The sequence below is a fragment of the Tachypleus tridentatus genome, chromosome 8 (assembly GCF_004210375.1).
Source record: "Tachypleus tridentatus isolate NWPU-2018 chromosome 8, ASM421037v1, whole genome shotgun sequence".
Taxonomy (NCBI): Eukaryota; Metazoa; Arthropoda; class Merostomata; order Xiphosura; family Limulidae; genus Tachypleus; species Tachypleus tridentatus.
Window position 1 is genome coordinate 153,840,764 of NC_134832.1, and position 16,226 is coordinate 153,856,989.

At 33.0% G+C, this 16,226-nt stretch overlaps 1 protein-coding gene across 1 annotated transcript; it reads right to left on the reverse strand.

Annotated features, from left to right (window-relative positions):
• Window positions 1-981: 981 nt before the first annotated feature.
• On the reverse strand, window positions 982-14,226 carry LOC143224042 (casein kinase I-like). The gene is made up of 3 exons (XM_076452504.1): window positions 13,937-14,226; window positions 1,353-1,459; window positions 982-1,105 (listed from the first exon to the last, which is right to left on the reverse strand). Exons 1-3 carry the CDS (start codon window positions 14,060-14,062, stop codon window positions 982-984), a joined length of 357 nt encoding a protein of 118 aa, XP_076308619.1. The 5' UTR covers window positions 14,063-14,226.
• Window positions 14,227-16,226: the final 2,000 nt, after the last annotated feature.

Genomic DNA, 16,226 nt, shown 5'->3' on the forward strand with positions numbered 1-16,226 from the left:
CTCTATCTCCATATGAAGAAATAAAATTAAACTAATTTTTCTCAATTTGCCCACAGTACTTTTGGAGTTTTTTTTGTTCTAGTTTCACATACTTTCATACTGAATGCATTCATTAACAACTGAATTCACACCAGTGACAGTGCTCTGATCTTATCCTAGAAAATTGTGATAGGTAATTCAGAGCTGGCCATGTAGTATGGCAAATTAAAACTTTTAACAAGTTGATCCTTTTTTCCATCTTCCATGCACCATATCTGGTCATTCTATGGGGCATCTTGTGGATTATTTGCTACAGTCATGGTAGATGGACACCAGCTATACTGTGAATTCTTACTGTAAGCCTGAATACAGTGTAAACAAAACACTGTATTCCAACCATGGCAGAACATAGTATGTTTTCACAGTCATGTTGAAGCCTGATAAAATCTTTCTTCCACTACACTCCACATTTTTGTCTTTTATCATTGTTATTTATCTTTTCTTGTTTAATATTCATTATACTGAAGAAGGAACAAATGTCATATCATTGTATGGTATCAGATTTTGAGTTTAACAATGTGGTGAATGGCAGAAAAATTGGGTCACCTCATTGCAAGAAAGTGGTTGGAGATTAAAAAAACAGTCAAAAGTGTTTCTTGTTTATTGTTATTTTATAAATTTTAGTTTTATCCTTTTAGGCACTAATTCATTTTACTGGGATAATAAAATGGAAGTTTTATTTGTATAACTATACTGTACTCTGTATAATATTACTTCACTAGCATATTGAGACCTGTTTATGTTACCTTCTTCAAAATGACAGCTCAAAGTATTAAGCAATTTCTGGTTTCCTACACTTGTTGTGATATCATACTTCTATATGCATCATATAGAACATTACTAGCTGGAACATGCACCAAAGGTCCAATACTATAAATATGTTATTCATGTATTGAGAACATACAGAGATATCCCTAGCAAATAACATTTAGTCCAGATGAATCAGTTATGTTCAGAAACTGCTGATAATAAGAACACTGATTCAACTTCCACTGTATTTACTGCAACCTTATAAAATATTTTATGAACACCTGATAGAACAGGTAAACATTTTCTGTCACTTACCCTACAAAACAAATGAAATTTATTGTCAGTTTCACTTGCTTACACCTGAATATGAAATATATATATTTTACTTCAGGTAAAGTACAGACATAACTTACTGTGTATAAGGAGTATATCACTGATTTCTGTTGTGTAGCTAATAAACAGTGAAATTTGTATTTTATATACACTCAATAGCATAACAAAAATATATATACTAGTTGTTACACAATATAGGTGGGGAATATAAATAGGTAAATGTTACTTACCATATATGAGGTATACCCACACCTCCTTGCAGGATTTTGTATAACTTGCTTTCATATAACAACTGTGGGTGTCTAGCTTTTGTTGACTCAAGCTTTACTGCAACTTCCTGAAAAAGCACTGATAAATTAACTTTGTTTTATAACCATTCACTTTGTAAATGACTTCAACAATCCATATTTATTAATAACTGTCATTTACATTATAGCTGTGTCAAACTAAAACCAAACAGAAGTGAATCAAGCCTTAGCTGTGTGCATTGTCTTGAGTTCACAAACATTTCATTATTTGTAAAATAAAACAGCAACTAATGAGTAGATTACTTACTTGGGCACAAAAGTATTGGTCAGAAATGTGAAAAATCATAGTTTTATTTTTTGTGCTACTGGTTTATAATGTGAATACAGTGAATAACACAAATAAAAAACATGTTTGATTTAGGACATTCTATGGTTTGCAAAATGTTGACCAAGTTTTCACATGCCAATACCAAATTATAAATGTTAAAAAAAAACTTGCATGACTTCCTTTTAAACCAAAATGATTTTTTCCAGATAATATTACATGAAAACTCTCTTCATATGTCTCATCAAGTGGAGTGATCAGATTAACCACTTTTCACATTGAATCACATAATATCCACAGAAAGTCTCCACATACAAAATATTTACAAATACTTTAGTAATTTTCAGTTTTGTATAAATACAATTCACTCAGCACCATAACTAAAACCAACCCCAACTAATTACCTCTGTATATCTACTACACATACTTACCTTACATATAATATTATAATACACTCAAAACAAAATTACACCATACATAAATAATCTCTATTAAGGAGCATATGAATCACACTAGTACTGTTTTAAATTGTGAGAAAAGAGCTTCAACACATGAATCATACTAGTACTGTTTTAAACAGTAAGAGAAGGGCTTCAACACATGAATCATACAAGTACTGTTTTAAACTGTGAAAATATGCTTCAACAAATGAATCATACCAATACTGTTTTAAACTGTGAAAGAAGGGCTTCAACACATGAATGATACTAGTACTGTTTTAAACTGTGTAAAAAGGGCTTAAAAATGATTCATACCAATACTGTTTTAAACAGTAAGAGAAGGAATTCAACACATGACTCATACTAGTACTGTTTTAAACAGTGAAAGAAAGGCTTCAACACATGAATCATACCAGTACTGTTTTAAACTGCAATAAAAGGAATTCAACACATGAATCATACCAGTACTGTTTTAAACTGAGAGAGAAGGGCTTCTACACATGAATCATACCAGTACTGTTTTAATCTTTGAGAGAAGGGTTTCAACACATGAATCATACCAGTACCATTTTAAACTGTAAGAGAAGGAATTGAAATAATGAATCTTACCAGTACTGTATTACACTGTGAGAGAAGGAATTCAACACATCAATCATACCAGTACTGTTTTAAACTGTGAAAGAAGGGCTTCAACACATTAATCATTCCCATACTGTTTTAAACTGTGAAAAAGCTTCAACACATGAATCATACCAGTACTATTTTAAAATGTGAAAGAAGGAATTCAACACATCAATCATACTAGTACTGTTTTAAAATGTGAAAGTGCTTCAACACAGGAATCATACCAGTTCTGTTTTAAACAGTCAAATAAGGAATTCAACACAGGAATCATACCAGTACTGTTTTAAACTGTGAGAGAAGAGCTTCAACACATGAATAATACCAGTACTGTTTCAAACTGAGAGAGAGGGACCTCAGAACATGAAATATAGAAGTACTGTTTAAAACTGTGAGAGAAGAGATTCAACACATGAATCATACCAGTACTGTTTTAAACTGTGAGGGAAGGGATTCAACACATGAATCATACCAGTACTGTTTTAAACTGTGAGGGAAGGGCTTCAACACATGAATCATACCAGTACTGTTTTAAACTGTGAGGGAAGGGCTTCAACACATGAATAATACCAGTACTGTTTTAAACTGTGAGAGAAGGAATTCAACACATGAATCATAACCACTACTGTTTTCAAATGTGAGAGAAGGGCTTCAACACATGAATCATACCAGTACTGTACTAAATTGTAAAAAAAAAGAAATTAAACACATCAATCATACCAATACTGTTTTAAACTGTGAGAGAAGGGTTTCAACACTTGAATCATACCAGTGCCATTTTAAACTGTGAGATAATGGCTTTAACACATGAATCATACCAGTACTATCTAAAACTGTGAGAGAAAGGCTTCAAGAAATGAATCATACCATTACTGTTTTAAACTATGATAGGAGGAATTCAATACATGAATCACACCAGTACTTTTTCAAAATGTAAGAGAGCTTCAACACATGAATCATAGTAATACTGTTTTAAACTGTGAGATAAGGAATTAAACACTTCAATTATACCAGTAGTGTTTTAAACTGTGAGAGAAGGGCTTGAACACATGAATCATACCCATACTGTTTAAAACAGTCGGAGAAGGAATTCAACACATGAATCATACCAGTTCTGTTTTAAACTGTGAAAGGAGAACTTCAACACATGAATCATACCAGAACTGTTTTAAACTGTGAGAGAAGGAATTGAACACATGAATCTTATCAGTACTGTATTACACTGTGAATGAAAGGCTTCAACAAATGAATCATACCAATACTGTTTTAAACTGTGGGAGAAGGAATTCAACACCTGAATCATACCAGTACTGTTTTGAACTGTGGGAGAAGGGTTTCAACACATGAATCATACCAGTACCATTTTAAAATGTGAGAGAAGGAATTCAACACATGAATCATACCAGTACTGTTTTAAACTGAGAGAAGGGCCTCAATACATGAATCATACTAGTACTGTTTTAAATTGTGAAAGAATGGCTTCAATACATGAATCATACCCATACTGTTTAAAACAGTCGGAGAAGGAATTCAACACATGAATCATACCAGTTCTGTTTTAAACTGTGAAAGGAGAACTTCAACACATGAATCATACCAGAACTGTTTTAAACTGTGAGAGAAGGAATTGAACACATGAATCTTATCAGTACTGTATTACACTGTGAATGAAAGGCTTCAACAAATGAATCATACCAATACTGTTTTAAACTGTGGGAGAAGGAATTCAACACATGAATCATACCAGTACTGTTTTGAACTGTGAAAGGGCTTCATAAACAACAGTGAGAGAAGGGGTTCAACACATGAGTCATATTGGTACTGTTTTAAACTGTAAGAGAAGAGCTTGAACACATAAATCATACTAGCACTGTTTTAAACTGTAAGAGAAGGGCTTCAACACATGAATCATACCAAAACTGTTTTAAACTGTGAAAGAACTTCAACACATGAATCATACCAGAACTGTTTTAAACTGTCAGAGAAGAGCTTCAACACATGAATCATACCAGTACTGTTCTTAACTGTGATAAAATGCTTCAACACATGAATCATAGCAGTACTGTTTTAAACTTTCAGAGAAGAAATTCAACACAAGAATCATACCAGTACTGTTCTTAACTGTGATAAAAGTGCTTCAACACATGAATAATACCAGTCATGTTTTAAACTTTCAGAGAAGGAATTGAACACATGAATCATACCAGTACCATTTTAAAATGTGAGAGAAGGAATTCAACACATGAATCATACTAGTACTGTTTTAAACTGTGAAAGAACTTCAACACATGAATCATACCAGCACTGTTTTAAACTGTGAGAGATGGACTTCAACACATGAATCATACCAGTACTGTTTTAAACAGTGAGAAAAGCTTTAACACATGAATCATACCAGTACTGTTTTGATCTGTGAGAGAAGGGTTTCAACACATGAATTATACCAGTACCATTTTAAACTGTGAGAGAAAGGCTTCAACACATGAATTATACCAGTACTGTCTAAAACTGTGAGAGAAAGGCTTCAACACATGAATCATACCAGTATTGTTTTAAACAGTGAGAGAAAAGCTTTAACACATGAATCATACCAGTACTGTTTTAAACAGTGAGAGAAAAGCTTTAACACATGAATCATACCAGTACTGTTTTAAACTGTGAGAGAAAGGCTTCAACACATGATTCATACCAGTACTGTTTTAAACTGTGAGAGAAAGGCTTCAACACATGATTCATACCAGAACTGTTTTAAACTGTGAGAGAAGGAATTGAACACATGAATCTTACCAGTACTGTATTACACTGTGAATGAAAGGCTTCAACAAATGAATCATACCAATACTGTTTTAATCTGTGAAAGAAGGAATTCAACACATGAATCATTCCAGTACTGTTTTAAACAATCAGAGAAGGAATTCAAGAAATGAATCATAACAGTACTGTTTTAAACTGTGAGAGAAGGACCTCAACACATGAATCATACTATTACTGTTTTAAAATGTGGGAGAAGGAATTCAACAAATGAATCATACCACTACCGTTGTAAACTGTGAGAGAAGGATTTCAAGACATGAATCATACCAGTACTGTTTTGAACTGTGAAAGGGTTTCATAAACAACAGTGAGAGAAGGGCTTCAACACATAAATCATAACTGTACTGTTTAAAACTTTGAGAAAAGCTTCAACACATCAATCATACCAGTACTGTTTTAAACTGTGAGAGGAGGAATTCAACACACGAATCACACCAGTACTGTTATAAACAGTAAGAGAAGGAATTCAACACATCAATCATACGAGTACCATTTTAAAATGTGAGAGAAGGGTTTCAACACATGAATCATACCAGTACTGTTTAAAACTGTGAGAAAGAGGCTTCAACACATGAATCATACCAGAAATGTTTTAAACTGTGAGAGAAGGAATTGAACACATGAATCATACCAGAAATGTTTTAAACTGTGAGAGAAGGAATTGAACACATGAATCTTACCAGTACTGTATTACATTGTAAATGAAAGGCTTCAACAAATGAATCATACCAGTGCTGTTTTAAACAGTCAGAGAAGGAATTCAACACATGAATCATACTAGTACTGTTTTAAACTGAGAGAAGGGCCTCAATACATGAATCATAACTGGTACTGTTTTAAATTGTGAAAGAAGGGCTTCAACACATGAATCATATTGGTACTGTTTTATAGTGTGAGAGAAGGAATTCAACACATGAATCATACCAGTGCTGTTTTGAACTGTGAGAGAAGGACTTCAACACATGAATCATACCAGTGCTGTTTTGAACTGTGAGAGAAGGGCTTGAACACATGAATTATACCAGTACTGTCTAAAACTGTGAGAGAAAGGTTCAACAAATGAATCATACCAGTACTGTTCGTAATTGTGATAGAAGGTCTTCAACACATGAATGATACCAGTACTGTTCATAATTGTGATAGAAGGTCTTCAACACATGAATGATACCAGTACTGTTTTAAACTGTGAGAGAAAGGCTTCAACACATCAATCATACCAGTACTGTTTTAAACTGTGAGTGAAGAGCTTCAACACATGAATCATACCAGTACTGTTTTAAACTGTGAGAGGAGGAATTCAACACATGAATCACACCAGTACTGTTATAAACACTAAGATAAGGAATTCAACACATGAATCATACCAGAACTGTTTTAAACTGTGAGAGAAAAAATTGAACACATGAATCTTACCAGTACTGTATTACACTGTGAATGAAAGGCTTCAACAAATGAATCATACCAGTGCTGTTTTAAACAGTCAGAGAAGGAATTCAACACATGAATCATAACACTACTGTTTTAAACTGTGAGAGAAGGACTACTCCACATGAATCATACCAGTACTGTTCTTACCTGTGATAAAATGTCTTCAACATATGAATCATACCAGTACTGTTTTAAACTTTCAGAGAAGGAATTGAACACATGAATCATACCAGTACCATTTTAAAATGTGAGAGAAGGAATTCAACACATGAATCATACCAGTTCTGTTTTAAACTGTGAAAGAAGAACTTCAACACATGAATCATACTAGTACTGTTTTAAACTGTGAAAGGAGAACTTCAACACATGAATCATACCAGCACTGTTTTAACCTGTGAGAGATGGACTTCAACACATGAATCATACCAGTACTGTTTTAAACAGTGAGAAAAGCTTTAACACATGAATCATACCAGTACTGTTTTGATCTGTGAGAGAAGGGTTTCAACACATGAATTATACCAGTACCATTTTAAACTGTGAGAGAAAGGCTTCAACACATGAATTATACCAGTACTGTCTAAAACTGTGAGAGAAAGGCTTCAACACATGAATCATACCAGTACTGTTTTAAACAGTGAGAGAAAAGCTTTAACACATGAATCATACCAGTACTGTTTTAAACAGTGAGAGAAAAGCTTTAACACATGAATCATACCAGTACTGTTTTAAACTGTGAGAGAAAGGCTTCAACACATGAATCATACCAGAACTGTTTTAATCTGTGAGAGAAGGAATTCAACACATGAATCTTACCAGTACTGTATTACACTGTGAATGAAAGGCTTCAACAAATGAATCATACCAATACTGTTTTAATCTGTGAGAGAAGGAATTCAACACATGAATCATTCCAGTACTGTTTTAAACAATCAGAGAAGGAATTCAAGAAATGAATCATAACAGTACTGTTTTAAACTGAGAGAAGGACCTCAACACATGAATCATACTATTACTGTTTTAAACTGTGAGAGAAGGGCTTCAACACATGAATCATACCAGTACCATTTTAAAATGTGAGAGAAGGAATTCAACAAATGAATCATACCAGTACCATTGTAAACTGTGAGAGAAGGATTTCAAGACATGAATCATACCAGTACTGTTTTGAACTGTGAAAGGGTTTCATAAACAACAGTGAGAGAAGGGCTTCAACACATGAATGATAACTGTACTGTTTAAAACTTTGAGAAAGGCTTCAACACATCAATCATACCAGTACTGTTTTAAACTGTGAGAGGAGGAATTCAACACACGAATCACACCAGTACTGTTATAAACAGTAAGAGAAGGAATTCAACACATCAATCATATGAGTACCATTTTAAAATGTGAGAGAAGGGTTTCAACACATGAATCATACCAGTACTGTTTAAAACTGTGAGAAAGAGGCTTCAACACATGAATCATACCAGAAATGTTTTAAACTGTGAGAGAAGGAATTGAACACATGAATCTTACCAGTACTGTATTACACTGTAAATGAAAGGCTTCAACAAATGAATCATACCAGTGCTGTTTTAAACAGTTAGAGAAGGAATTCAACACATGAAACATACCAGTACCGTTTTAAAATGTGAGAGAAGGGTTTCAACACATGAATCATACTAGTACTGTTTTAAACTGAGAGAAAAGCCTCAATATATGAATCATACTGGTACTGTTTTAAATTGTGAAAGAAGGGCTTCAACACATGAATCATATTGGTACTGTTTTATAGTGTGAGAGAAGGAATTCAACACATGAATCATACCAGTGCTGTTTTGAACTGTGAGAGAAGGGCTTCAACACATGAATCATACCAGTGCTGTTTTGAACTGTGAGAGAAGGGCTTGAACACATGAATCATACTAGTACTGTTTTAAAGTGTGAAAGAAGGGCTTGAACACATGAATTATACCAGTACTGTCTAAAACTGTGAGAGATAGGCTTCAACAAATGAATCATACCAGTACTGTTTGTAATTGTGATAGAAGGTCTTCAACACATGAATGATACCAGTACTGTTTTAAACTGTGAGAGAAGGAATTCAACACATGAATCATACCAATGCTGTTTTGAACTGTGAGAGAAGGGCTTCAACACATGAATCATACTAGTACTGTTTTAAAGTGTGAAAGAAGGGCTTGAACACATGAATCATACCAGTACTGTTCAAAATTGTGAGAAAGGCTTCAACACATGAATCATACCAGAACTGTTTTAAACTGTGAGAGTAGGGCTTCAAGACATGAATCATACCAGCACTGTTTTAAACTTTTAGAGAATGATCTTTTTCCTGTAGTTGAACCCAGCACATAAAGTAAGTCTCACAGTTAACACCTTTATCCAGTCGTTGAAGTTATGACAAAGTAAGTCTCAGAATTAACCTATTTTACATGTTTTGAACTCAGGACTTACAGTACAATCAAATTGCAAAAACTTTAAAAAGAGAGAGAGAGAATCTTATTTAAGTAATGAATATTGAATGGCATATATACATAACAAAATTTAAAATTTGAATAACAAAAATACATGTATAATTCAAACTGTCACACAACATTCAAGAGGTTCAACACACAAAGAAAAATAAAACTGTACAGCATGGTACATGAATGAAAAAGCAAAGTTACAGAAACTATGCCAAATGTTTAAAGCCAGTGGAAAATTGACATAGGAATAAAGATGCACTTGCCTTATATCAGCATTTCAACTGATAATTTATTACAAACTTATACAAAATAAATTTATAATGTTAGAAATTTGTTACAATATTTTAAATGTCAACATTTTGATAATTTGGAATTGAATTTATAAATAATGATAAATTTTATGATACACATTTTAATGTACTTTTTAACCATGAATAAAACTGTGATTTATGTAAACCAGCTTGTTATTTTCTTTATAACTGCATGTTAAAACTTTAACATTTTGGAAAGACCCCTGTTTACTGTATTGTCCCAGAATCCTGGGTTAATTGCAGGACTAAAATGGATTTAACTCATCTAAATCAAATGACAGCTCATTAAAATCTTCTATATAAAAGGCAAATAGAAAGGAGTGTGACTGGGAAGGTAGAAGATTAAAGTTTGTACCTTAGGGATGTACAAGTCATTTCCAGTTAGTCAATATTATTAATACTTGTTTGTAGAGTGAATAGTCACTCATCCATTTAATACAGTGATGTAAAACCAAACATCTTTTACATATACTGATGAGAACAATATGTATTTAATGAGTTCATATGCAGATAACAAGCTGTATATTGATAAAAAGTCTACTGTACACCTTAAACTTTTAATCATAATAATCAAAGGAAATCATTCAAAATAAGAAATAACATAAATCTGGTAAAATCAAAATGTTTTCAAAATTCTCAAGCTTCAACTGTTACATACTTGAACTAAGAGCAAGTCAAGTAAGCAACAACTGCCAAACGTGATGATGATGGAGCTAAATATAGAGAAAAGTGATAAACTGTGTTATACCCCGTTTTCTGTGTGAAGATTGATTTACAGCAATTAATACATGTCCTCTCCCTCCACAGAATGCTAGCCACATTCCAAAAAGCAACTTTATCTGCAAACAAGTTATTTTCTATTAAAAGAAAACTTTTAAGCACTTATGGTTAAGAATTTACATGATACCACCAGAATAGTGTAACAAAATTGATTTTAAAGAGTGTCGCACCTGCCTATGGAATTACATAAAACTGGTTTTAAAATATGACATCTTACCTCCAGAATCATATAACAAAACTGATTTTAAAATATGACATCTTACCTCCAGAATCATATAACAAAACTGATTTTAAAATGTCAATCTTATCTCCAGAATCATATAACAAAACTGATTTTAAAATGTCAATCTTACCTCTAGAATCATGTAACAAAACTGATTTTAAAATTCCATATCTTACCTCCAGAATCATATAACAAAACTGATTTTAAAATATGACATCTTACCTCCAGAATCATATAGCAAAACTGATTTTAAAATGTCAATCTTACCTCCAGAATCATATAACAAAACTGATTTTAAAATGTCAATCTTACCTTTAGAATCATGTAACAAAACTGATTTTAAAATTCCATATCTTACCTCCAGAATCATATAACAAAACTGATTTTAAAATATGACATCTTACCTCCAGAATCACATAACAAAACTGATTTTAAAATGTCAATCTTACCTCTAGAATCATGTAACAAAACTGATTTTAAAATTCCATATCTTACCTCCAGAACCATATAACAAAACTGGATTTGAATAGTATGACGTCTCATTTCTGTATATCATAAATAACAATACTTAAATACATTATGTTTTCAACTACATGCTTCAATTTATTTTTAAATATATAAAGTGATATAAGCATTACATTAATGAAGCTTCATATACTGATTAAGGCAAATGTTCAAGTGCAAAAAATCTGAGCAAAACAAAAAGTTGAACAATCTATTTTAAATATCATAGCTTTCACAAGATATTCAATGTCATATATGAAAAAAAACCTTTATGAGAAATATTAAAACTCAATAGAATAGGAAAATTAATAACTGTTAAGTACATGTCAATAATTATTTACTGTACCTCAAACCTGACAGTTAATGAGAGTGAGAATGCCTTATAAATCTCCAGACAGGATTATAAAGTATATCAGTAGAAGTTATATGTAATGTTTATATATACATACGTGTATGTGTGTGAAAATCTAAAGGACTTATTCAGAATAACATTACTTCTACAAATATCCCAGACATTTCATGGATTAATTAAAACATAGGAGTTTCATACATGTACATTCTCATTATGAGTACATATATTGTAAAGAAAACTACTACATATATCTTGGACATTGGCTAGTTTTGGTAAGAATACTCCAGATGTGTCAAAGCATTGAAACTGATCAACAGTCTTCAACACTTGTTTATTTATGAGCAAATAAAGAAAGTATACTTCACTAGCCTGAACCAAGTAATTATATAATGTTCAAGTCCCACTAGGTATAACTTAGTGTACTTTTATAAGATAAAAAACAACTTTTGCTGATCTATTCCCAAATGGTACATAGTCGTAATATAAGGGGATAAGGAATATTTGCAAGTTTTCATTTAGTCCTGAGAACATGAAGGGAAGAAGCTGGAGAAATATGTAAACTTTTACATGTAGAAAAGTACACGACAATTTTATCATGGTGATTACATGTCCTTGGAAAATTCATATTGTAAGGCTCATCACAACTATAAAATTCATAATGAGATGTGAATGAAACTAAAACTAGGCCACAAAGACACTTCTGGAAGACATCAACACCCAAGACAACTTGATGAACAGTAAAGAGCAAAAAAAATCCACAAACTGAGAAGCAGATGTAACCTGAAAGCACTGTTAAACCTGTACCAGAACCAAGTGTTGAATTGTAGATAAGAGGACATCTCACACAGGCTACTGTAGGAACATCTCCCAGAGAGAAGATGAAAAGTAAATTTGTAGGGACTTTAGATGTGAAGTTTCAGCACATTACTGAAGATATCATAAAACATGCACATTAAACTATGAGATCATTCCAATACAGATATTCTGGGTAGAATAGCAGTTCCCAATATATGGTTTATAAACTCTTTTCAAGCAATACTTGAAAAATCTACATAATTAAAGAAGAGAATTATCAACATAATATGTAGATCCCATAGTTAATCTCTAAAATAACAACTCAGGCAGTCCTCACAAACAAAAGTTTGAAAATCACTCATGTGGAGAGATCACTACATGTACAAAAGGTTTAAACTCAACCAGTAAATTTGAAACAGTTCACGGATCATAGCACCAGATGATGAGAGATGTAAGACTATTTAAAATTCAATATTCCTGTCTGACAACTTTAGATGTGTATAAAGCAGCTACTTGTTTGAAATTTATACTAAAGACTATTTAGGATTCTGTAGGTTATAAGCTAACAGTCTTATTACTGCCTGTAGCACCACCAGTCATTATAAAATAAATTCAAAATGTTGTTAAGATCAAACAATATCAAATAAGGAATAAATTTTTATGGTCATACAAAACAAAAATATTTATGTATCAAGTTACAAGAAAAATATGAATGATCTTGGAATGTAGTCATTCATATAGTTAAAGCACTGATATTCAGAATAACCTGGAGAAAATAAAGCATGAGTATTTGGAGAAAGTAACAGCCATTCACAACAGATAAAAAAAAATTGTGAAAATGTCAAAAATATCTGAACAGTAACAATAAGACTGAACCACAATCAATGCACAAAGGTAAATTAACTTCATATGAACAGGAATAAGCTGACATTTTAATATCACAGTGATTAAGTGAAAACTGTTATATATTAATTAAAACATCACATTATAACAAACATCTAAAAAAACATTCAAAATATAGCTTTCTTTTTAACTTGAGTCATTTTCCGCTCAACTTCGATGAAAGTGTAACTGGTAATGAAAAGCTAATTTACCTTTGCACAGGTAAGAACTTCCTTTCTTCTTGTTTATTAAATAACAGCTAATGGAATGTTTACTCTACATAATAATCCTAAAAGTATTATGACGACTTGTTAAAAAATTTAAGATTTTCGTCCCTTATTAGATTACTAGCAATATACAATAAATAAAAAATATATCTAAACATTAATATTAATTCTTAAATTATATCAGCAATATTCTACACAGTGATAATATTTTAATAATAATTAGGTCAGCTACGGTAACTTGTGAAAGTTACAGATTTTATCTTGGAAAAGCAAGTCTTTCCATATCCAAAAATTCAAACACAAAAAGAAGAATTAGCAAAAACAAGAACACCAAATTTTGCATGTTAAAAGCCTTTGCTACAGTTGAATATAACTGATATAATAAGACCTAACCTCGCCATTTGTGATGTTGATGCCAAGATAAATATCTCCAAAACTTCCACTTCCTATCTTTCGTATAAGTCTGTACTTCGCTCCAACAATAAAGTCTGATCTTGACGAACTTCCTGCACTCGCCATTTCCTCACACGAAATGTATCAATCAAAAAAACTCAAATTCTAACTCTGGAAATACAGAAAACTTTTAACAACAATCTTACTAAGCAGTAACAAATTCAACCTAGTTTAAGCTAACCCTGATGCCACCATTATCATCATATATGACGTCACAACAAGTTTTAAGAAGGCATTATGGGATATCTACTTTTGTGGCTATTTACCATTGGAAATTTCATAGATTGTCCTTAAAAAATAAAAAAGCCAGTCTTTATTATATATTACGAATTTTTTCTTTAACCTCAAATTGGTAAGTGTTATATTACATTTTAAGGTCAATAACTGCAGTTTTATTCAAAATGAAATGCAATAAATATACATCTTTTGTGAAAAAACACAAACATTATTTTTCAACGAAGAAGGAAAATTTAAATATAATGAAACCCAATATTGTCACTGTTGTTTTCGTTTTGTTTGAATTTCGCCCAAAGCTACTGGAGGGATATCCGCGATAGTTGTTCTTAATTTACCAGTGATACACCACAAGGAAGTCAACACCAACCACTAACAACTCTTGGGCTACTTTTTTTACCAATGAATAGGGTTTGGTTTGGTTTGGATTTCGCGCAAAGCTACTCGAGAGTTATCTGCGCCAGCCGTCCCTAATTTAGCAGTGTGAGACTAGAGGGAAAGCAGCTAGCCATCGCCAACTTTTGGGCTACTCTTTTACCAACGAATAGTGGGATTAACTGAACATTATAACGCTTCAACGGCTGAAAGGGCGAGCATGTTTGGCCCCAACGAGACTGACCGTTGTTTGTTATTCAACACAAAACTGCATAAGGGACTGCTGTGCTCTGCTCACCACGAGTATCGAAACACATTTTGTAGTGTTGTACGTCCACAGACATATTGCCGTACCACTGGGGGGTTGAGACTGACCCACATTATAATGTCCCCATAGCTGAAGAGGAGAGCATGTTCAGCGACAGGGGTTCAAACCACCTACTGACTGTTTGCTAATTGCGAGTCGAATGTCCTAATCATGACGCCTATATTGTTCTTCACTGGGTTTACATTTTATCTCATTTAGTTGCATTATTTTCGGGACTGACAACTTGGAAGAACCTACAGTTTTTTTATAAGTACCACAAAAGACGATAACATCCATGAACAACATTTCATTGATCTTTCATGGTCCAGCATAGCCAAGTGCGTTAAGGCGTTTGACTCGTAATCCGAGGGTCGCGAGTTCGAATCCCGGTCGCGCAAAACATGCTCGCCATTTCAGCCGTGGGGGCGTTATAATGTGACGTTCAATCCCACTATTCGTTGGTAAAAGAGTAGCCCAAAAGTTGGTGGTGGGTGGTGATGACTAGCTGCCTTCTCTCTAGTCTTACTCCGGTAAAATTAGGGACAGCTAGCGCAGACGGCTAGCATCGAATTTTCTAGGATTACTTTAAAAGTTTACTTACATGTTGGTATGTCAATGTAATTTTAAACACTGTGTAGCGCTGGTCAACTATTTAGATGTCATTCATTGGTCAAGTAGGAAGTGTCTAGAGGTTTATAGCTCTGACAACGTTGTATGAGAAAAAACAGTTATTTGTTAACGCGCGTCATTCTGAGTAATTCCAAAAATCTCCGTTGAAGCGTTGTATCCACATCAATCTACAAGCTTTCTAACCTATACTGGTTGACAGGAAAACATCTCAAGGAAATAATCTCTGCTAACTAATTCTGTAAAAAGGTAACTGTCCAGCATCTGTGAAAGTTATACACGCTGTTTTGTGCTTCAAGGTATATAACAAACGTTGTGTTCCACGTTAAAGCTTGTGTTAAGTCTAATTATTTTCTTAGCTTAAAACCCAGTGAAGTAAATCTGAGATTAGTATTTCTTCACAATATTCCTGATTGACTCTTCCATTATAAAACAGTTCTATTTAATATTCGTGAGAAAACTAATTTCCACCTTAGAATACAAGTTAGGAAGGAGAAACTTTGGTTCCGTAACCATGTGACTTTTGTGCAGCTTTATATCTTTACTAACATGTGTACTGATCCTTACAGATATGTACTGGTCCTTACACATTACCTTGACTCTGTTGTAACGGTTTTCTATAAACAGTGCTATGTTTTCAAGGAAAAAGTACCCTTAACCAAGTGGAAGAGTTTGCCACTGGATGGA

Coding starts and splice junctions, on each gene's coding strand:
- LOC143224042 (XM_076452504.1), bottom strand. CDS start 14,062: ATGGCGAGTGCAGGAAGTTCGTCAAGATCAGACTTTATTGTTGGAGCG. Junction 1,460..13,936: donor TCAACATCACAAATGGCGAG/GTTAGGTCTTAT, acceptor GTGCTTTTTCAG/GAAGTTGCAGTAAAGCTTGA. Junction 1,106..1,352: donor GTGGGTATACCTCATATATG/GTAAGTAACATT, acceptor TTTGTTTTGTAG/GGTAAGTGACAGAAAATGTT.